Source organism: Salvelinus sp. IW2-2015, linkage group LG13, assembly GCF_002910315.2.
Source record: "Salvelinus sp. IW2-2015 linkage group LG13, ASM291031v2, whole genome shotgun sequence".
NCBI classification, from domain to species: Eukaryota; Metazoa; Chordata; class Actinopteri; order Salmoniformes; family Salmonidae; genus Salvelinus; species Salvelinus sp. IW2-2015.
Window position 1 is genome coordinate 21,979,992 of NC_036853.1, and position 22,310 is coordinate 22,002,301.

Sequence of the window (22,310 nt, forward strand, 5' to 3'; positions counted from 1 at the left end):
TTCCCTGGATATATGGAATCATCAGATCATGATACACTACAGTATACAGTACCAGTCAAACATTTGGACACACCTACTCATTCAAGGGATTTTCTTAATTTTTACTATTTTCTACATTGTAGAATAATAGTGAAGACATTTTCATGGTTCGGGCCAGGCCCCTTAGTTCCAATGAAGGAAAATCTTAATGTTACAGCATATAATGACATTCTAGACAATTCTGTGCTTCCAGCTTTGTGGCAACAGTTTGGGGAAGGCCCTCTCCGGTTTCAGCATGACAATGCCCCCGTGCACAAAGCGAGGTCCATACAGAAATGGTTCTTCGAGATCGGTGTGGAAGAACTTGTCTGGCCTGCACAGAGCCCTGACCAACTCTATCGAACACCTTTGGGATGAATTGGAACGCTGACTGCGAGCCAGGCCTCATCGCCCAACATGAGTGCCCGTCCTCGCTAATGCTCTTGTGGCTGAATGGAAGCAAGTCCCCGCAGCAATGTTCCAACATCTAGTGGAAAGCCTTCCCGGAAGAGTGGAGGCTGTTATAGCAGCAAAGTGGGGACCAACTCCAGATTAATGCCCATGATTTTGGAATGAGACGTTCGATGAGCAAGTGTCCACATACCTTTGGTCATGTAGTGTATTTTGCTCTTTCACACCGAGGCTTGGTGATTATCGAGGCCGGAAGTGTTGGAGAGATTTTTCAAATACTGAGGAACTAATAATTTGCTGCAATTGATGATTTAAAAAAAAAAKTGGCTTTGTTGACTTACTGTGTGAGGTGAAGAAAACATTTCTGAGAAACTCAGCTTATTAGTGGTGGACGTGGTGAGTTATGACAATCAGAAATCAGACATTGCCAAATGGGCACTTTCCTACTTTTGCATGCAGGCTATCAAGTAGGCCTACTTCTGTGTATGCTCAGGCGTACATGCTCCCTCAAGTTATCAGGAAAGAGAAACCAGACACATGCTCACATGGAGAACTCCAAACAAAATACAATGGAAAAAATGACAAAACTCATAATGGTTATGAAATGAACGTGTTTCTCACAAGTGTAGCAGGTTGTGAACTCAGCAAACAACGTTCCCAGTCCGAGAATGAGAACAGTAGGCCTAAATACACCATTAACAGAAATMAATATAACCAAATGATGGGGGATTAAAGGTACATGTACTAGGTCTGGTGACAGGTATAGGGGATTTTTTTTTTTTTAACGTACATATAAAGGGCAAACAATTCACACAAAGAAACAATGAATGGCAAGAATTGGCGGGAGAGAGCTGAGCACGTTCTGGAGAGCTGAGTGCATGCATTCTGGAGAAAGACCCTCCTCCCTTCTTGTCTCAACATTTTAAATTATCCTAAACACACATTCTCTTAACACATATTTTAGATGCTATTCACTAACAGCACAGCTAGACCTACTGCCATACACACTACCCAAATTGTGGGTTTACCAAAAAGAACTACACGCTTGTGATCATTTTTTATTTTTAAGCGAATGATCCTCTGTGTCTAAGTCATGCTTCCTGGTGTAGTATTTTGAATGATTTTATTTAGACAGGAGTAATTATATAATYTTGGCAACATCAATTTACTTTCGGGGAAACCATCATCCTAACAGTGCACTGTGCACCCGCCCACTTTCCTTTACCAATTCGTTAGAGGTTGAAACCAGGGTTCTGTGTATTATGACGAGATGCTCATGTCTCTGCCGTAACAATGGGAGTCTTTGTCCAAAAGGCTGGAAGGCAGGTGACAAGTTTAGGTCTGCATATTATGCCCATATAAACACATTGGGCTTATTCTGTACAGATTTTGGCGAGAGTGAGCCCTCTCGCTTCCTCTATGCTGAAACTGTCACTGGAGAAAGCATCCGGGRGAGCGAAACAGCGTCCCACTGTAGTCCATGTATCTGTTGCCATATGTCGCCTCATTCGGAAATTACCTTCACATTTCAATTGCGCAATATGTACGCTTCAATTTTACAGATTGAATAGAGCCCCAAGTCATCTGTAGTGTTTCAGTTAATTTCCTGCTCCTGACAGGTCCTGTATTATGCGCCAGCACAATATACATGTACTCTATGTGTAAAGTAGGCAGCTTCTGTCCCCCCTTATAAGGCGTCTTGAAGCTCCATAGGTTACCATTCAATTAGGCTTCCGGGGAAAAGTGCTCCATCTGACAGCATTCCATGCGGGATTAATTTAGTCATGGGTAACTGCATACGTGGAGTGAGTCTGAAAATCTTACATTCTTGTTAATCTAACTGCACTGTCCAATTTACAGTAGCTATTACAGTGAACGAATACCATGCTATTGTTTGAGGAGAGCGCACAATTATAAAAATCTATTAATAAACCAATTAGGCACATCTGGGCAGTATTGATACAATGTTTTGAACAGATATACAATGGTTCATTGGATCAGTCTAAAACGTTTCACATACACTGCTGCCATCTAGTGGCCAAAATCTAAATTGCGCCTGGGCTAGAATAATACATTATGGCCTTTCTCTTGCATTTCAAAGATAATGGTACAAAAAAAAKACATGTTTTTTCTTTATACACTGCTCAAAAAAATAAAGGGAACACTTAAACAACACAATGTAACTCCAAGTCAATCACACTTCTGTGAAATCAAACTGTCCCCTTAGGAAGCAACACTGATTGACAATACATTTCACATGCTGTTGTGCAAATGGAATAGACAAAAGGTGGAAATTATAGGCAATTAGCAAGACACCCTCAAATAAAGGAGTGGTTCTGCAGGTGGTGACCACGACCACTCTCAGTTCCTATGCTTCCTGCCTGATGTTGGTCACTTTGAATGCTGGCGGTGCTTTCACTCTAGTGGTAGCATGAGCCGGAGTCTACAACCCACACAAGTGGCTCAGGTAGTGCAGCTCATCCAGGATGGCACATCAATGCAAGCTGTGGCAAGAAGGTTTGCTGTGTCTGTCAGCGTAGTGTCCAGAGCATGAGGGCGCTACCAGAGACAGGCCAGTACATCAGGAGACGTGGAGGAGGCCGTAGGAGGGCAACAACCAGCAGCAGGACCGCTACCTCCGCCTTTGTGCAAGGAGGAGCACTGCCAGAGCCCTGCAAAATGACCTCAGCAGGCCACAAATGTGCATGTGTCTGCTCAAACGGTCAGAAACAGACTCCATGAGGTGGTTATGAGGGCCGACGTCCACAGTGGGGGTTATGCTTACAAACCAACACCGTGCAGGACGTTTGGCATTTGCCAGAGAACACCAAGAATTGGCAAATCGCCACTGGCGCCCTGTGCTCTTCACAGATGAAAGCAGGTTCACACTGAGCACATTGAGCACGTGACAGACGTGACAGAGTCTGGAGACGCCGTGGAGAACGTTCTGCTGCCTGCAACATCCTCCAGCATGACCGGTTGCGGCTGGGTCAGTCATGGTGGGGGTGGCATTTCTTTGGGGGGCCGCACAGCCCTCCATGTGCTCGCCAGAGGTAGCCTGACTGCCATTAGGTACCGAGATGAGATCCTCAGACCCCTTGTGAGACCATATGCTGACACATGCACATTTGTGGCCTGCTGTGAGGTCATTTTGCAGGGCTCTGGCAGTGCTACTCCTTGCACAAAGGTGGAGGTAGCGGTCCTGCTGCCGGGTTGTTGCCCTCCTACGGCCTCCTCCACTTCTCCTGATGTACTGGCCTGTCTCCTGGTAGCGCCTCCATGCTCTGGACACTACGCTGACAGACACAGCAAACCTTCTTGCCACAGCTCGCATTGATGTGCCATCCTGGATGAGCTGCACTACCGAGCCACTTGTGTGGTTGTAGACTCCGTCTAATGCTACCACTAAGAGTGAAAGCACCGCCAGCATTCAAAATGGACCAAAACATCAGCCAGGAAGCATAGGAACCACAGTTAGGAAGAAGTGGATCTGTGGTCACCACCTGCAGAACCACTCCTTTATTGAGGGTGTCTTGCTAATTGCCTATAATTTCCACCTTTTGTCTATTCCATTTGCACAACAGCATGTGAAATTTATTGTCAATCAGGTTGCTTCCTAAGTGGACAGTTTGATTTCACAGAAGTGTGATTGACTTGGAGTTACATTGTGTTGTTTAAGTGTTCCCTTTATTTTTTTGAGCAGTGTATTAACTTTTACCAGATTTAATATGTTATATTCTCCTACATTTATTTCACATTTCCACAAACTTCAAAGTGTTTCCTTTCAAATGGTATCAGGAATATGCAAATCCTTGTATCAGGTCCTGAGTTACAGGCAGTTAGATTTGGGTATGTCATTTTAGGCCAAAATTTAAAAAAAGGGTTGGATCCTTAAGAGGTTTTTAAGTTGGTCCACTCTGGACTCCAAAGGCAACAAGCCCACCTCCCGGYAGTCCTGTACCCCAATGTGGGTCCTAGGGGGGACATTCAGCATATACAGTACCTGTAACATTATTTTGCATGACCTGCATTCACTTTTCCCGCTTTTTTGATAGCCCACTATACCAAGCAGAGCAGGCATTATCAAAATGACACTGAATCAAGGTTAAGACAAGCAGTTTCTTAACTTTGATGTTAAAATATGTAGTGCCAGGATATAAAAATTGATATTTGTTCACCTTTTTTTTGCAGCAGCAGCAGCAGCAATCAGGTCTCCAGAAAGGGATTGATCTAGGGACACACCAAGATAAGATACAGTTATTTTAGATTCAATCTCCTTGCCTGCACAGTTTACCTTTATCTTGTCAGCCCTAAGCAATCTACGTTTTTTCCAAACAAAATCMATTCAGTTTTTCCCAATGTAGTGACAATTTGTTGTCAGTCAACCAATCTCTAAAAAAAAATGCAAATCCTTACTCAGGGTCTCCTCTAGTCAATATAACTATTTGTTCAGCACTTTTGAAATGTACAGTCTTGGACTCACTGAAGTTTGAGATTTCCCCAGTTTCCAGTTGTTTTGAATGCGGCAGAAGTCATGCTTGATTGATTGCATGGCCAATGTATTCAACCTTTTCTGGCCCAGGTTGTTGAATGTTTATCCTTTTAAGCTTGGAAAAGAGACCCTTAAACCCAGACATGGACCACACACCTACTCCACTGAATAGCAGGCTAGTGATTGCTTTGCAACGCTTGCAGTTAGCCACTGATTCCTTCCAAACCACTCATTGTTGAATTTACGATTTCCAACTTGTTGTGTAATGTTTGTGTCTWATGAGCACCGATATGTTTTATTTATAATTTAACTTCATATGACAAGGATTGAAAAGGATTTGCCAATACTGTAGATTGTCAATGTGATTCATGAAGATGACTGCTTGTCTAGCTTGCTAGCTAAGATTTTGAAAGCTAGTGTAAATATAACGTGATTTGATGTCAATTGATGTAATTATCTGTGGCCAATGACCTTGAGCCTTCTTGGATGGGCACTTTCAATGTAACTCTATGGCAGCACCCAAGGGGCTTGAATTTTCGAGCTCTCTCCATAGATTTTGCAGTAAGGTATTGTCCCCATGAGTGACAGAACACTGAGACAATCACAAAGCAACTACAGAACATTACCAACCACTACGCCCTGTATTTTACACTGGCTGCTCCACCACCACATAAAACACCGAGTTAGGCTGAAACGCCAACATTTTGGAGCTGCATTACTCAAGAAAGCAAAGAAAAATACCAAGTTTGTTTGCGGCTTTATTAACTCAATGATAAAAAAAAAGGTACATTGTTTGCAAGCTGATATGTGACACATATTAATACCAAAATAACATGCAAAACATCTCATATATATATATATATATATATATATATATATATATATATATATATATATATATATATATATATATATATATATATATATATATATATATATATTTAAATTATTATTATAATGATTATATATATTTTTGCCCCACCTGCCCTGAATGACGGGTCGTCACTGCTGCCACGTTAATTCTCATAACCTGCTATGTTAGTTCTCCTAACCGCCCACATTAATTATCCTAACCGGTTTAACTAAAACACTACAAGGAAGCCGCAAGCAGCCACACAAAACGGTCTTGAGTGGCAACCAATCTGCCCAATTAGCTGTTATGTTTCCATACACCCACTTATTTCGCACGCCCACTTTCAGACACTCCACATATGCAGTTACCCTACTGGATTGATTTGGCGGGGAAAGATGGTCCTCTCCAACCGGGAAATGATCTTTTAATTAATGGTTTCATTCGTTTAATGGCATGACTTGGAAGTGGCCAGTATGAAAACAGCAGGTCAGTCAGATTCAGAAAGATCTGTGAGATAACGCATAGAAATAACTGTGAGACGTACGCATGCCATGCACATGTGCAGAGGTTCATGGTGATTACCTCAAAGCTGTCAATCCAATTCACGAAAGATAGAAATAGCACAGAGAAGAAAATAAACGTGCCCGCGGTTAATGAATAATATAAAGAGCATCCCAGTTTCCCTGTTTGCCTACTCAACCGAAACATTTCAAGAGTCATTAGAACTGTGCGCTTATCACAGCAAACTACAGCCTGGCACTTATTAAAAATATGGATTTATTGTTCGAAAATAATATTACCCAAATTAGGTGTTCCAACCCGATAATTATGTTATTAGTATACTATAACACATTAGAGAAAACTGTGAGTGATATAAATATTCCAATGCGATGAATAAAGGCGTTTTCTCCTGTGCACGAGCTCAAAACAAAAGCCTGCAGGGGTGATCGAGCCCATCACCCCTGATATGAATTCTCCAGAGATGATGAGCAGACTCCCCCGTCTTGAGCAACTTGCGTCTTTCTGGAATGCTGGCGCGTGTGTCAGCTGTGAGCCAATCCGTGGCCCCAAACGTCACTATGTGGGTCTCATGGTTTGTGTTTAAAACGGAGAAATGCCCTGATGCACCGCATTCTCTAACCACTTGAGCCTCGAGTTTATTCCTCTGTCATTGGTGACAGCGCGCGATGACGATGCAACGCTAGGGGACCACAGTTTACGCACTGACACCTTCAGGTGGACACCGACTGTGGAGAGCATCTGTACCCTGGTAAGGCGATGGAAAACTCAAGCGTGGTGGTCACTGATGTTCCAACTGCTGGCCTAACAGAATTCCTCAACTTCACCATGAATGACACCATCTCCCGACTCTACGAAGGCTTCACAGATGAGCTCGCCATGACAGAATTACGCGTAACGAACGACCCGGTATCTCTGAAAGTCAAGACTCTAAGGACTGCGTTTGCTGCTGGGCTTCGGGCTAAGCTGCCACCGACGGAACCCGCTCACTTGGTGGTTGCTTTTTGGGATTCCCCGCTAAGTCACGGAATCAATGTGTTTGTAGGAATTGTCCTGTGCTTCACAATGCTGGGCCTAGGGTGTACGGTAGATGTGAGCCAGCTTGGGGAACATATCCGCAGACCCATCGGGGTTCTGCTAGCGCTAGTGTGCCAGTTTGTTATCATGCCCCTGGTCGCCTTCCTGCTTGCTTTGGCATTCTCTCTCGACGATGTGGCGGCTATGGCCGTGCTACTGTGTGGCTGCTGTCCAGGAGGAAACCTATCCAACATCATGTCGTTATTAGTGAACGGGGAGATGAATCTGAGGTAACTAAAGGAACGAATACAACTATCTCCCACCTTTCCAAGTGGACTATAAAATGTACCTCAAATAAAAATATCTCAATTTATAGCCTAATTGGATGAATGGAAACCTAAACCTATATTAATTGATACATTGTCTGATATTGCACTTAATTCACGATGCCTATAACTCGAAGTTTAGGCACACGTAGGCTATTACTTGGATTTTACGCATATTGGTAGAGTTTTACGCATGATAATTAAAATAGAATTGTACGCACGGTCGTATCTCCAGCATAGCCTACTGTTGGGACTTGTGGTCCAGATTGTCAAAACAGATTGATTTGAACACATCTTAATTTATTAAATAGAACATGATGTCATTATTTGAGGATCATCACTTAATATTCGTCCACTATTCTAAAAAGTAATATTAATGTACTGGTCAATCTGCATTTGGGGACTCGAATAAAGTTAATGTGACGGTGTGATACACTTTTGTCTTTCTCTTTTCAGCATCATCATGACCATCTCCTCCACGGTCCTGGCGCTGGTTCTGATGCCTCTGTGTCTGTGGATATATAGCCGCGCCTGGATCAACACCCCGGTGGTCAACCTGATGCCGTTCGGCGCGATCATCCTCACCCTCTGTAGCACTCTCATCCCCATTGGCCTGGGGGTCGTGCTCCGGTACCGCTACAACCGGGCGGCGGACATCGTTTTAAAGGTATAACGGTCCGGTATAGAGGAAGGTTTGGAGACGGGTTGACTGGTTCATTGTGAGATTGAGAGCACTTGGCACATACTTTAGACAGACAGTGAAAAGCAGTTTTATCATTTTTCTTTGCCCTTTTCCTTTTTATAGTRTAGTTTAGAAATATGACATTACACGAAATTCATCAATAAAATGTATTAGACCTAGGTACTATATAAAGAATACAAATGTATGWTTACCTAAATTATTTCCTGATTCTAAGTGTCACATTAAGAATGACATACAAGACTAAAATAGTACATTTTATGATTAAACAGGGTAGTTTTGCATGTATTTTTTATTTTTTTTTGTTGTAAAAGTCAGTTGTGGATCTTTTGACTTTGTAATCACTAGTGTGACATTATACCCACTGAGTCATTTTTTATGTCTAGCTTTTAGTGGCGACAAAGCCTGCCCACATTGCACAGTGACATCAGAGGCAGAGTACTGTCAGGGAGAGCCCCTCGGCATGAGATGTGTGACAGAGTCATAGAACTGGATGATAGATCCACAGAGTGGAAGGGATGCAAGAAATAACATCGATTCAAGTGGACCATGGTCACTTGTGGCTTTTCCTTGCTCCTTAATAATACTGGTTCTGTTTGAATATCCTGAAAATGCGTCCATTGTTTCTTCCCTCCACCCTCCTAAAACAATCTGGATGTAGAGAATGCGATGTCATAAAACCTTTGTTGATTCCGTGCTGTTTGTTTCCCCAGTTGTCTCTGTGGTCTCTGCTGGTGACCCTGGTGATGCTGTTCATCATGACGGGGGCCATGTTGGGGCCAGAGCTGCTGGCCACCATCCCTCCGTCTGTCTATGTGGTGGCTGTCCTGATGCCTGCATGTGGCTACGCTGCAGGCTACGGCCTGGCCACCCTCTTCGACCTACCGCCCAACAGCCGCAGGACCGTGTCCCTGGAGACCGGGTGCCAGAACGTGCAGCTCTGCACAGCCATCCTGAAGATGGCCTTCCCACCACAGCTGATGGGGGGCATGTATATGTTCCCTCTGCTCTACGCCCTCTTCCAGGCCGCCGAGGCCGGCATCATCATCCTGGCCTACCGGATGTACAGGAAAGAGGTTCTACACAAACCAGACACAAACTCACCAGGGGACAACAGGGATATTGGATATAATAGGTTTGAAGACGAGGATATGGGTTTTGACAATTCTTACGGGGCGGTGACCACGAGTGACCCAAATCTCATCATGCTGGAGCCTTGTCCGGACTCTACTCCTGTTTAGTGCGCATAAGACAATGACGGCCCACCATGGGTGGAGTGGCGCATAAAGACATTCAGGTCCGCTCATGACATCACTATCAAAAAAAATCCTGCAGTGCAGAAACTCTATGGGTGTGTCTCGTGACAGGACAGAAGACTGCAACTATTTATGAAGGGAGAGAATGTTACAAAATATATTTGAAGCAATTCATAAGACCATGAAAAAAAATGATGAACAGGTTCATAGAAGTATAAAAGCTTACTTCAACATCTTGTGTATGAATTAAAATGGCTGTGAAAATGGATTTCATAAAATATATTCATCCACTCTCACATCACTGATGCAGGACAACAGCGGTTTGCCAAATGTATCATCTCACTTGCTTGTAAAGTCAAACATGATCATGAGCTACATAGCTAACATGGTCAATTATTGTTTTGCATTCAAAGCAAGTATTCAAGTTCAAGGGTACATGTTTTGGTGCCTATAGTTTCAGTTCAAGAAGAAAAATCATGCAGTACCTTTCTTCAACAAAACCTAACTACTCCATAATCACCATATATGTACGATGACAACCCGTCTGTAAAATATACAATTGTGTATATGTTTATCAATGTATATTAAAATATATATGATATAGGAAAAATAAAATATGTACTGACACTTCTGCATTCTGTAATCTTGCGGAATTCCGTTATATTTGCGGATTGGTCTTGGAGGCCAATTTAGGAGAACTGCCACACCTGCGTACAATTAATGAAATCGTGTCTCGTCAATCTATTTAAATTGGTAAACCAAATAACCCAAGTTGGCTGAGCAAAAATGGCTACATATGTAGACGAGTCGATCGACAGATATTTCTATTCATCTTACAACCCTTATTCTGGCAGGTATCCCAAACCAAAAGGTGCGGGCTGGAGAAACAATTATTTGGCCAACTATGTGGCTACAGAGGACTATTTTGATAACCACCAGCGCGCGCAACTTAAATCCATCTTGTCTCAAATAAACCCCAATCTTACACCGAGGCTACGGAAAGCAAATACCAAAGATGTCGCTGTGCAGGTCAACCCGAAGAAGGATGTCTCCGTGCAGTGCTCCCTCGGCCCAAGGACTCTCATGACCGGAAAGCGAGACGCTTTGCGCAAAAGTAAACAGGAGGCCCAGACACCCGGTAGCCCTGCCGGTAGTCCAGGCAGCTCGGTGGGAGGCGTGCTTTACCCTCGCACACTGGCCGTCTACTCGCCTGTCGCTTCTAGGAGACTTGCATATTTTCTAGAAGACGACAAAGGGGGACCGAGTGAAGTACCGACCGGTGACCCACCTGAAACCGTGAAGGCGGGGAAAAAGAATAAAGGCGAAAAGTCTGCAGAGGACAAAACAGGAAAGGCAAAGGACGAAAAGACTGGGCCAGTTAAAAAAACTAGTAAGAAGACTGACCGGTCAGTTACGACCGAGGATGTCAAAGCCGATCAGGATGGATCGGAAGTCAAGGCACGCGTGAGGTTTCAGGTGAGCCCCAAGCGCTGACGATACGTTTATTCGGCCAGTCTGAAAGACCCAAAATAAACATTTGACACGTGAGTAATTGTAAAGGTGGCTGTGTATAGTGGCCGTCTAGACCAAGATGCTCCATGTAATTCGCATTCTGACTAGACTCAATGCCTTCCTAGTTTCTGGAGCAGAAGTATGGGTACTATCACTGCAGAGACTGCAACCTGCGTTGGGAGAGCGCATACGTTTGGTGCGTCCAAGGAACGAGCAAGGTATAGTAAGCTGGTCCATTCAATCCCTGACGTATGACTACTGCTGCTACTCTGGTAGTGCCTCTTATCAAGTGCTGTCTCCGTTTCAGGTCTACTTCAAGCAGTTCTGTAGAACCTGCCAGAAGTCCTTCAATCCTTACCGGGTCGAGGACATCACCTGCCAGGTTAGGGATCTAGGCTTCTGTACTATACTGTACATTGTTAAACCATGAGTCGACACTAAACTTGGGTCCTCCACTTAATCTTGTCCTTTGTTTCCACAGACTTGCAACAAGTCGCGCTGCGTGTGCGAAGTGACCCCTCGCCACATTGACCCCAAACGCCCCCACAGACAGGATCTGTGTGGCAGGTGCAAGGGCAAGCGGCTCTCCTGTGACCGCACCTTCAGTTTCAAATACATCATATAGCAGGAACCTGCACATGAACTTTCACATCTAAGTCCTGCAGCCCAGAGAAGCCCCTTTAATGAGGCTCTGGGATGGAGAATACTTTTGGATTTCATTATTTTCTGTTATGCCTTTATTTTCATTATGATAGTGATTGCAGGAAAACACTTGAATGTGAAATAAAGTGGCAATACCCAGCAGTCTACGTTCTCTGGCATTCTTCTCTCCCTGTCTAAGATGGCTTGTCAGTGGTTTAAAAGCTAATCATTATGCATGTGACGGTCAGTGGCACAAGAATGTCAGCGTGCCTGACTAGCCATTGAGGTTACTGGAGCATAGCTCAATGCACATATGGTCAATTTTGCTAGGACTGTCTGGTGTTATTAGCAGAAGTTTGACTCTTCAATGTGTGGAAATAACATGCCTTAAATGGRWKKWTMGYKCRTTWAAWMYAWWAKKYYYYKKWTRKWWWMYWRKAYMTTTTWWTTWWRCKYYYYYYAYGSRTMGMWWMMMYYYWMYKKAAAAAAAAGTATATTGGTAATGCATCCCTACAATAAAAACAATTTTCCAGGTAAATAACTAAGATCAGCATTCAAATGTACCAGACAAGCAACAGACAAGTTCTCTGAGGAATGAGTACAGTGATCYTTTACAATGTGCCATGACAAGTTTCCTGCAACACTTTCAGACATCAAGTTCATGTTCAGCAAGCAGTGCCTTCTCAGAAGCAAAAGCAGAGCCTTAATGGCAGCAGTTTCCCCTCAGAACACAGGGCCATGGCACACCATCAGTGCAGCTGTGCGCAGCCAACATGGACAAACACATACCTGTTTCCCCTCATAAGTCTTAGAGGAGCCTGTACAGGGCCAACATGGAGATCACAGTGGAGAAAAGGAATGCATAGGACTGGGCTTGGTTGGGCTGTGGCAGTCCAACAGGAAGCAGAATCTACGCTAGCTAGCGCCTTTAACCAGTTCCAATTTACTCTGACCCACAAACCCCCACCAGGCAGGCCAATCTTTGGGAAATGTTAAAGTTCGTGTGACAGGATTATAATAGTGGAGCAGGTCATTAGTGACTCAATATCAGCTCTCTCTCACATTTGCTTCATACATCCTATTCGGATTAACAGTGCAACGAAAGTACAAGGGGAAAATACTGGTTTTACACTATACATTTTCTAAAATATATACAGAGTAAAATAAGTTAGATGTTTACATAATGAGTTGTAGCCAGTCTGCACTTTCTGTGCAATTATATGCATTTGTGTATACAAGAATATTAAATCTATACCACACAGCCTAAAGTCTCTACAGGCAGCTACTTATTTGGTTACAGAGTGAGTTTCATTAGAAGACCTGCTGAAGATGATGCTAGTCTCCAACGCAGGTCAATAAACAGATCAATTTATATTTTTCCAGTCCCTAAGGGGGGGGGCGACAGCTCCCCTAGGGTTACAATTACACGTTAAATACCCTAACATTTACAACCTAGGATGTTAGCTCTAATAAAAAATAGTACATTTCTCAAAAAATATTATTGCAGTGCTTCTCTCTTTCAAGCATGCTTTTGAAAACTATTATATCTTTGTGTTTGTTTATGAATCTTGACAAGGACTGCCCTGTCCTCTCACAAAGCCATCCGGTTTCCTTCCAGACCGACTCAAGGAGCCCATGCTCCAACTCTTCTGCTACAAGAATAACACCACTTCTCCCTGACCGAACCTCAAACCCCAACCAGTCTCCTGAGAGGGGCTGAGGAGGCAACTGGCCAATATGGGAGACCCATCAGGTAATTTCCGCCAAAACGCTTCCAGTTTAGCATCATCATCCCCATTGTCTCCTAACTTCTCGCTCCTGGGCCAGTCTTCACCAGTCACATAATACCCCGACTTATTGCAGCTGAATTTGGCAAGGTGGCTTATTCTGGGAAAACAGATACGAGCTTTTAAAGTATTTTATATATGTAATATATATTAATATGAGTCACAGTTATTCCCACACATCCTTTAGCCCTTATTAGGTGGAGTCTCTTCTGTCCTCCCCTGACACACGTCACTGTCTCCCCAGCCTCCAGAGCAGATGGAAGCTGTGAGTGGTACAGGAGAGGTCTACTGCAGTCCAGTCCAGTCTTTGGGCCTGAAGGCTCACAGTCCAGTGCTGACCACTGTGGTCTGGGGGGCCTGGCAGGCCTGGGCCTGGCTCAGAGCCTCTCTGATCTGCAGGTTGAGCTCCATGAGGCGCCCACTGGCCTGGGACAGGTCCCTGCTGGGCCCCACCACAGCCAGGCAGCCTGTCTGGCCCAGCGTCTGGTGACGGAAGTAGATGTGCAGGAGAGTCTGGACCGCGTCATCTGACTCGTTTCCAAAGATGTCGTTAGGCCACAGAGACCTATTGGAGGAGAGCGAGGAGGAAGAGAGCATCAGGACAGAAGACTAGACACATGCCTGTGTAGTCTATACATTGAGGAATAGATGTAGGGTAGAAAAGATGTAGTCCTTTGTTTCTTTACCTGAAGGTTTTGACCTGTGTGAGGGCAGAGCCGAAGTCTCTGGCTCTCAGGGTCTCAATCAGTGATTGGATGGCTGTCTCCGTACTGGTCTGGGAGGCATCCGACACGCCCACATCCTCCTGTCCATCAACCCCCGACTCCACCTGCTTCAAACAGCTCTCAAGGATGGCCAGCTCCTCTGACATGTTGGTCACCTAGGAGACACACCCAAAAAGGTCAGATAACCACAGAGATAATCTCACGTGTATTTGAGCACGTGRAAGACTTCTCTAGAAAGTCAATGAAGCAATGCAATTAGTATTGATGTGATTAATTGAAATATCTGACCTCATCTCTCCATGAGAGAAATGATTCACTCTCATTCAGGGGATTTAATGAYATTTATCTCCAGTAAAAAGCCATGAGACAGCAGGGCTAGACAGCAGCAGAACCTCTAGATAGTGCCTGACTGTCACTATCTCAGTCCCTATGTCTGAGTGCTTGTATGTCTGGTCGGCAAAATTGTGTGCGAGCGCGTGAGAGAAAGAGCATATACACGGAGGTATCTTGGAGAATGTTTATATCTTTTCTCCAGGGCACATTTGGACATCGGCATCTACAAAAATGGCTCATGACTTTACAGATCGACTTTTGCCGTTACAGTATCTTTCATTCCAAAAAGCATAAGCTCGCCCATTCACCCACTGAATGGCAGGCATACACAATCCACGTCTCAATTGTCTCAAGGCTTAAAAAGTATTCTTTAACCAGTCTCATCCCCTTCATCTACACTGATTGAAGTGGATTTACAAGGTGACATCAATAAGGGATCATAGCTTTAACTTGAATTTACCTGGTCAGTCTCATGGAAAGAGCAGGTGTTCCTAATGTTTTGTACACTCAGTGTATATACACAGGAAGCAAGTGAGTTTAATTGAGCGTGTGCGTTGTCACTGCTTGTTTTCCTTTCAGGGAAGATGTGGAAAAATGCAGGGGGCCTCAGTGCCTCAAGCTTTCCTGAAACCAACCTGAAGTCCAATTAGAGCGCTCATTGGGGAAGGGAACTAAACTAACAACCTCTCTGTGTTGACCTAGCGCACACAATGGTGCGTGTGACGTGAAACACTCCAAGTGTGCTTGTGCGATGTTTCTTTTTGGCATGTAAATAAATGAAACTGACCCCTATTAACACAGCCTAGAACTGTTTTCATGCTGCCCTTCTGTACCACCCACATGGAGCGTCCCACCCCACAGGCCCTGTTGAGTAAAGTGTTTGGGTGCAAACCCCTTGCCCAGTCTCACCTCTGCCTCTCTCTTGATGGTGTCCACATGACTGATGAGTTTGCAGTAGGCCTGGAAGAGCAGCAGCAGCTGGAAGTGCAGTTTATAGAGCCTGCGACACAGCTCCAGCTCCTACAGAGAGAGAGCAGGGACAGTAACACACCGCTCACACTCGCTACAGCCACACCAGGTCATAATGGTCACATGATCAGACGGACGGATATCCTGGGTTAGAGACTAACGGGGGAGGAGATGAAAGGGTTAACAATGCGCGGAGCGATGTCCCTACACCAGGGGTCTCCAACCTTTTCTAGCACGAGTTACTTTAAAAATAAAACATTTAAACGTAGCGAGCTACTTATTTTTTTGAGCTTTCAAATAGGCACTTTCATCTCTTCTCCCCCCGCAGCTCTTCCCCGGGTCCTTAGTGTACAAGAAAAAGTAGTGCACGGTGTTCTGTCAATACACCTTGAGTGTAAACAACTCCACGGGGGGCCCTATAAAATCTGTGATTTCTTTCCCAAATTATGTTCTCAGTTTTATTTTTCCTCATTTTATATATATATATATTTTTTTACTCTTAAATTGATGTTCTGCATTGATGTCAATGCTTAAATCACATCAGAAGACAATTTTTGGGGGAGGTCTAAAAGAAAAAAAGTGTAATTCCCCTTTAATTGCACATCTGGCCCTTTAATAGCACATCTAGTGTGCTTTCTAATGTGCCAGTCTAGTGATGGTTCTGTACTGCTGCTGCTCATTTCATGTCAATGTTTGCAAATAATAAATACAAATGATATACAGTACTTCCTCATGATATACTTATGCCAGACAAGCCTACTTTGCAGATAACATTTAATTGAGACATTTTGGGGAACGTATTTGTCAACCCACAAGACTTGTCACATCAACTAGCTAAACGCGGAGTGATAGACAAACTCCCGCACCACAAAGGGGCAACATTGCTGGAAGTTAATGGGCAGATAGTGTTAGGTTTGGCTTTTCAAGCCAATAGTAGCTAACCAGGGGTGGGACAATGTCTATGTTGCTTTGGTTAGATAGTAGCTGGGAGCTTGCGGTGTTTGATACTTGTGAGATTTGTTTATGAGAGTTTGCGGTGGAACGTGAAAATTGCATGTACCAAAAGTATGTGGACACCTGCTCGACGAACATCTCATTCCAAAATCATGGGCATTAATATGGAGTTGGTCCCCCCTTTGCTGCTATAACAGCCTCCACTCTTCTGGGAAGGCTTTCCACTAGATGTTGGAACATTGCTACGGGGACTTGCTTCCATTCAGCCACAAGAGCATTAGTGAGGTCGGGCACTGATGTTGGGRGATTAGGCCTGGCTCGCAGTCGGCGTTCCAATGCATCCCAAAGGTGTTAGATGGAGTTGAGGTCAAGGCTCTGTGTAGGCCAGACAAGTTCTTCCACACCAGTCTRGACAAGCCATTCCTGTATGGTCCTCGCTTTGTGCACGGGGGCATTGTCATGCTGTTGCCACAAAGTTGGAAGCACAGAATCGTCTAGAATGTCACTGTATYCTGTAGCGTTAAGATTTCCCTTCACTGGAAGGGGCCTAGCCTGAAACATGAAAAACAACCCCAGACCATTATTCCTCCTCCACCAAACTTTACAGATGGCACTATGCATTCGGGCAGGTTCCATTCTCCTGGCATCTGCCAAACCTAGGTTTGTCAGTCGGCCTGCCAGATGGTGAAGCGTGATTCATCACTCCAGAGAACGCGTTTCCACTGCTCCAGAGTCCAATGTCGGTGAGCTTTACACAACTCCAGCCAACGCTTGGCATTGCACATGGTGATCTTAGGCTTGTGTGCAGATGCTCAGCCATGGACAGCCATTTCATGAAGCTCCCGACGAACAGTTATTGTGCTGATGTTGCTTCCAGAGGCAGTTTGCAACTGAGTACCCACAATTATTATTCAATTATTKTTTATTTTTTTACACACTACGGCCTTCAGCACTCCCGTTCTGTGAGCTTGTGTGGCCTACCACTTCGCAGCTGAGCCGTTGTTACTCCTAGACGTTTCCACTTCACAATAACAGCACTTACAGTTCACCGGGGCAGCTCTAGCAGGGCAGAAATTTGAAGAACTGACTTGTTGGAAAGGTGGCATCCTATGACGGTGCCACGTTGAATGTCACTGAGCTCTTCAGTAAGGCCATTCTACTGCCAATGTGTGTCTATGGCGATTGCATGCCTATGTGCCTGATGTTATACACCTGTCAGCAACGGAAGTGACTGAAATAGCCYAATCAACTAATTTGAAGGGGTGTCCACATACTTTTGTATATACAGTGTACTTTCAGAATTGTTTGGCGAGCTACTCATCGGTGGGCTGTAATCGACTTGTTGGAGACCCCTGCCCTAAAGAGAACCGACGAGGCCTAGGTGAGAGTCTYGCCCTATTAACTAGCTACTAACCAACCAGAGGTCGGCATCATTATTAGCCATGGAGGACTGGGTTATACAAAGACCATCACCACCTGTCTGTCACGACCCCTATGGATAAAGTCTGTCCAACCACGGAGCTAAACCGACCAAATGTGTTACTGGAATTATCAAAACATTCTCTCTAATGCAGGAAACATGGAAGAGAATGGGAATTTGAACAGATATGGGAATGGTGCAATAAGCATGCAAAATGAAGGTAGACTAAACATGGCTTCACAGCTCTCTCCCCCCCATCCTCTCCCCTCCCCYTAACCCAGGGCAACACCCCCCCTCTCAAATCAGGCAGACAACTACCACAATCATGATTTAATTTGCGCGATTTTACATCTGCTGTGTAAATCAGTAGTGATGAGGGAGGGGTTAAAACGTCGACAAGATTATTCAGTCAAGGCGAAGCCAAAAGTAGAGCATATATCTGCATACATGCCAATGATGAGAAACAGTAGGCTTGGGGAAATMATTTAGATATATGAGAGAGGTGGAGTCAGAGTGGGAGGGCCCAGGCCTTGGTTGGTTGACGACTGCGGCAGGTACCCGCGGAGAGGGATGAGATGGTCAGTGTGTTGTCCGGACATCATGATTATATTGGAGTCTAGAATACTTAGAGAACCACTTACTGCTAGTTTTTCCATTTGCTAAGCAAGAGGGTGAGCAGGCCACAAAAACAAACAAACAAAACAGGAAGAGAGAAAGACCAAGAATTAGTGAGCCTTCACATCGCAACCCTGATACAGTGACCTGACAGGCGAGGAGGGGAGGGGTAACAACCCTCCATCATAACGCCCATTCCCAGGTCAGGGGGAGGCTTAATCCCAACAGTGGTTATTAGATAACACAGAGCACATCAGCTGGTCTAGGATCAGTGTGTTCAAGTCAAAGCAGTGTAGAAATATAGAGATGGAAAACAGAGAGCAGGATGTAGACCGAGTGAGAGAACGGGGACAGAGAGCTAAGAGGGGGAGAAGAGAGCTAAGAGGAGGAGAAGAAGCTAAGAGGAGGAGAAGAGGCTAAGAGGAGGAGAAGAGAGCTAAGAGGAGGAGAAGAGAGCTAAGAGGGGAGAAGAGAGCTAAGAGGGGAGAAGAGAGCTAAGAGGAGGAGAAGAGAGCTAAGAGGAGGAGAAGAGAGCAGCGAATGAGTACGTGCCTCTCTGCTGATGAGAGTACAACAGAGCTTTAGTCTGTAATTGCTAATTTTTCACAGCCAAGCATGTCCTCTGACCTGAAAGAGGGGAGGGGGGGGGGCAAGCAAAGAGGCTATAAATCTATAACCTCCAGCAGTCAGAGTACTAAACATTATCAGGGGACAGGAGGAGACCGCACGGTAGAGGTTCTCAGCTGTTCTCAGATCAGCTACATCTACCATGATGAGCTGAAGTAATACTGGCTTCAGGACCAGTGGACATACCAGGGTTCTGTAGTGATTATATCACTGAGCTTGTGGGTAGTTAAAATATGGTGTCGAGGACGAGGGGAGATGAATTAGCTTTGACACATAAATATTTTCTCTGAGAACAAAAATGTTTCAAACAGGCGTGTTATCATGCTTATCGACTGTTTGACTGTGTTAGAAAAGGCACTCGAACACAGACTGTCGTCACATTTTCTGCAAGACGTAAAGTTGCTGTGTTCAGATGTGTGTGGGTTAGTCATACCTGGGCTTGAGTGTTGGGTCGTTGGTTGCCGTCTTTGTCGCGAAACGTCTTCCTGCAGTTCTCCAGCCACTGTATGAATGGGATGAGGGAGGGAGAGAGAGAGGGAGAGAATATGTCATGAAATTGATTGTCTTTTTTCTTTCAACGAGTGTGTGTTTGTGCAGGGGTCAGGTGGGGGGGTAGATTTAATAAGAGTGCTGTACTTAGCGAATTAAAGAGGGTCGGTTCCAGTGCAGGGGGGTGGAGACCAATCCTCCAGGAACTGCACCCGTCTCATTCAATTAGCACCCCTGCATCCCAGAGCCCTCTCTCTCAATCTCATCTGTTCTCTTTACCCCCCCCCCCTCCCCTCCATCTCTCCTTCCTCAACCTGTCCAGCCCTCTAACTGATTTAGGAGCGCCAGGGGATATTTTTAGCCCGTCAGCAGGGGATGTCGCTAGCAATGTGGACGCTAAATCCACTCCTTCTCCCTGTGATACAATGGCTGACCTAACGATGAGACACCCAACCCATTTACCTCCTTATGACTCAGTTGATTGTCACTGTTGTGTTCTCTCAGCCTCTTCCTCCCTGATCTGGGCTGAAGGTGAAATGAGGCGTAATCGGACAGCTCATTGAGCCTTGAGGTTTTCCTCACTATAAATGAGGCCATTGAAGTACCACCCAGTGTTCTGGTGCAGGGCTGGTCTGAGTACAGATATGTGCTATGATAATTAGCCATAGAATAAGGATGTGTGATTGCGTGGTCAGGCGGTTTAGGAAACGATAGGTCAGAGTACTGTAACTGTAGATAGGGACGAGTGTGTAACGGTTAGATGTACATGGTGATGAACGGGGAAAGCTCACCTCCTCAGCCGCCTCTCTCTTGCCGTTGTAGGTGTCCAGGTGCTCCTGCAACTCCAGCACACTGAACTTCAGAGTCTCCAGCAGTCCACATGACACCAACTACGACAGACCACACGCGTTAACCAACCAACGAAAGGACACAACTGCAGGACAACCAACTACACAATATCACATGAGTGTGTCAACTCCCTGRAGTATAGGCCAAGTGCATTTGCACTGCGTAACGTGCAATTGCGCACATAACAAGTACGGCTGATTATACAACTGCTGCCGTCGCTAAAAATATCTTACCAACAAGCATGCTACAGTTAGCTTTCGTCATGGTTCCCTTTTGCAACCAGAGAAATGATGCAACATAACTTCATATTATTAAGGAAGTGGTCATCTCTGGGTTAGCAGGCGTAGACTCACCGTCTCAGCATCCAGCAGCACCGTGGGGCACTGGGAGTGAGAGGTCATGACCTCTAGGGAGCTGAGGAACTGGTTCCCCATTCGCTGCAGCCGCTCTCCTAGGAAACGCACTGACGAGTGGGTGATGAAGCCAAACTTCCTCTGCATGCTCTGCAGACACCAAGACAATAACACATTCAACAGAGCGAACACACACACGCACACAAATATATACAAAACAAACATACAAAACAAACATATCCCACTCTTTCTTTCACCTTAAATAGTCGGGAGAACACGTGGAAGGTGTACACAGCAGAGGACCCATCCGTGTCCGACAACATCTGGTTGACATGGCAACGCCAAGCGTCCTCCTCGTCGTCATAGGTAACGGGCTGGAAAGCTGCCAGGATGGCGGAGAGGAAGGGCGAGGGGGGCGGAGAGGCCTGGATCTCTGAGAAACCATCTTGATCGCCCTCATCCTGACTGAGAACAGACAAACACACAGGGTCTGTCTTAGTACCACTGACACACACACAGGATTCACCCAATTCTGAATGCACAAACACATAAACCCTCGCTCTGACTGTAACCAAAACAACGTCACACTTCCATCTCTCGCCTCCTCCCCTCTCTCTCTGCAGATGTTTCTGCTGCAGTGTTTCTTTTGCAGAGCTCTACTACAGAGCAAAGAGAACACATGGCTCTCCTACCATCTTAACACAACCACACACACATGGATACTCACAGGCCTGTGGGACCGAACAGCCTGACGAAGCAGACCGAGTAGAAGTATCTGATGCCTGCGCTGCCGAGCGCTGTGGAGGACACAGACTTCGTCCTCATCCTCACCTTAACTCCCTGCCTGCCGCTCTCTCTCTCTCTCTCTCTCTCTCTCTCTGCAGCACAGTAACACAGTCGCTCTCTCTCTCTCTGCAGCACAGTAACTCCGAGTCTCTCTGCTAGCTGCACTAGCCTGCCTAGCACACTGCACCGTACCACACAGGAATGCAGAGCAGAGTTCTATCTTAGCCCAGCATCTGACACACACACACACACACACACACCAAGGCCCCAATCTCACAGCAGGCAGCGCAACACCTCCTGCCGAGTTAAGCTTTCTTGTTGGCGTGCGCACACACACACACACAGCAGAGCCCCTCTGTTTTCCGGGGGAGGATAATTAGAAGCACTGCCGTTCCCTCTAGCGATCAATCAAACTGCTTGGGTTTTGGAAATGGGGGAAATTAATTCAAGTACTTGTGTACTGAACGAGCAACCAAGAAGTGTATACGTGGTTTCTACATCTCTGGTAGTTGAATAGAGTTGATTTGTGGCTGTACTGTGATCAGTGTCCTCTAGCCTGAGTTGGTCCACCTTGATGAGCGTGTATATAAAAAGGAAAGAGAGGAGCCAGAGCTGGCCCACCTTCAGAGAGATGCCCCCCGCTCCAGCCCAGCCCTC

The 22,310-nt window shown here is 45.3% G+C and overlaps 3 protein-coding genes across 26 annotated transcripts in view; 2 read left to right on the forward strand and 1 right to left on the reverse strand.

Annotated features, from left to right (window-relative positions):
- Window positions 1-6,909: 6,909 nt before the first annotated feature.
- On the forward strand, window positions 6,910-10,274 carry LOC111971618 (sodium/bile acid cotransporter 4-like). Its single transcript, XM_023998472.1, has 3 exons — window positions 6,910-7,600; window positions 8,093-8,303; window positions 9,050-10,274. Exons 1-3 carry the CDS (start codon window positions 7,053-7,055, stop codon window positions 9,575-9,577), a joined length of 1,287 nt encoding a protein of 428 aa, XP_023854240.1. The 5' UTR covers window positions 6,910-7,052; the 3' UTR covers window positions 9,578-10,274.
- Window positions 10,275-10,342: 68 nt separating this feature from the next.
- Window positions 10,343-11,908, forward strand: LOC111971619 (zygote arrest protein 1). The gene is made up of 4 exons (XM_023998474.1): window positions 10,343-11,068; window positions 11,230-11,322; window positions 11,412-11,486; window positions 11,586-11,908. The coding sequence occupies exons 1-4, from the start codon at window positions 10,379-10,381 to the stop codon at window positions 11,727-11,729; spliced, it is 1,002 nt and encodes a 333-aa protein (XP_023854242.1). The 5' UTR covers window positions 10,343-10,378; the 3' UTR covers window positions 11,730-11,908.
- A 1,077-nt stretch (window positions 11,909-12,985) lies between these two features.
- LOC111972303 (protein furry homolog-like) overlaps window positions 12,986-22,310 on the reverse strand; it is an 88,130-nt gene continuing 78,805 nt past the window's right edge. For 20 of the 24 annotated variants that reach the window (XM_070446186.1, XM_023999282.2, XM_070446177.1 and 17 more), the window contains 8 exons: window positions 21,125-21,332; window positions 20,868-21,017; window positions 20,457-20,555; window positions 19,610-19,678; window positions 18,576-18,593; window positions 15,501-15,611; window positions 14,220-14,413; window positions 12,986-14,098 (listed from right to left, as the gene is read on the reverse strand). In XM_070446186.1, the coding sequence (XP_070302287.1) occupies window positions 13,855-14,098; window positions 14,220-14,413; window positions 15,501-15,611; window positions 18,576-18,593; window positions 19,610-19,678; window positions 20,457-20,555; window positions 20,868-21,017; window positions 21,125-21,332 (1,093 nt within the window). In that variant the 3' untranslated portion in view covers window positions 12,986-13,854. The remainder of the gene's footprint in view (window positions 14,099-14,219; window positions 14,414-15,500; window positions 15,612-18,575; window positions 18,594-19,609; window positions 19,679-20,456; window positions 20,556-20,867; window positions 21,018-21,124; window positions 21,333-22,310) is intronic. The other 4 variants (XM_023999285.2, XM_070446180.1, XM_070446172.1 and 1 more) reach the window with 1 other exon arrangement.

Excerpts from the sequence above, each read along its gene's own strand:
- LOC111971618 (XM_023998472.1), top strand. The coding sequence starts at position 7,053 with ATGGAAAACTCAAGCGTGGTGGTCACTGATGTTCCAACTGCTGGCCTA. Across the intron at positions 7,601-8,092 it reads AACGGGGAGATGAATCTGAG|CATCATCATGACCATCTCCT; the intron begins GTAACTAAAGGA and ends TTCTCTTTTCAG. Across the intron at positions 8,304-9,049 it reads CGGCGGACATCGTTTTAAAG|TTGTCTCTGTGGTCTCTGCT; the intron begins GTATAACGGTCC and ends TTGTTTCCCCAG.
- LOC111971619 (XM_023998474.1), top strand. The coding sequence starts at position 10,379 with ATGGCTACATATGTAGACGAGTCGATCGACAGATATTTCTATTCATCT. Across the intron at positions 11,323-11,411 it reads GCGTCCAAGGAACGAGCAAG|GTCTACTTCAAGCAGTTCTG; the intron begins GTATAGTAAGCT and ends TCTCCGTTTCAG. Across the intron at positions 11,487-11,585 it reads TCGAGGACATCACCTGCCAG|ACTTGCAACAAGTCGCGCTG; the intron begins GTTAGGGATCTA and ends TTGTTTCCACAG.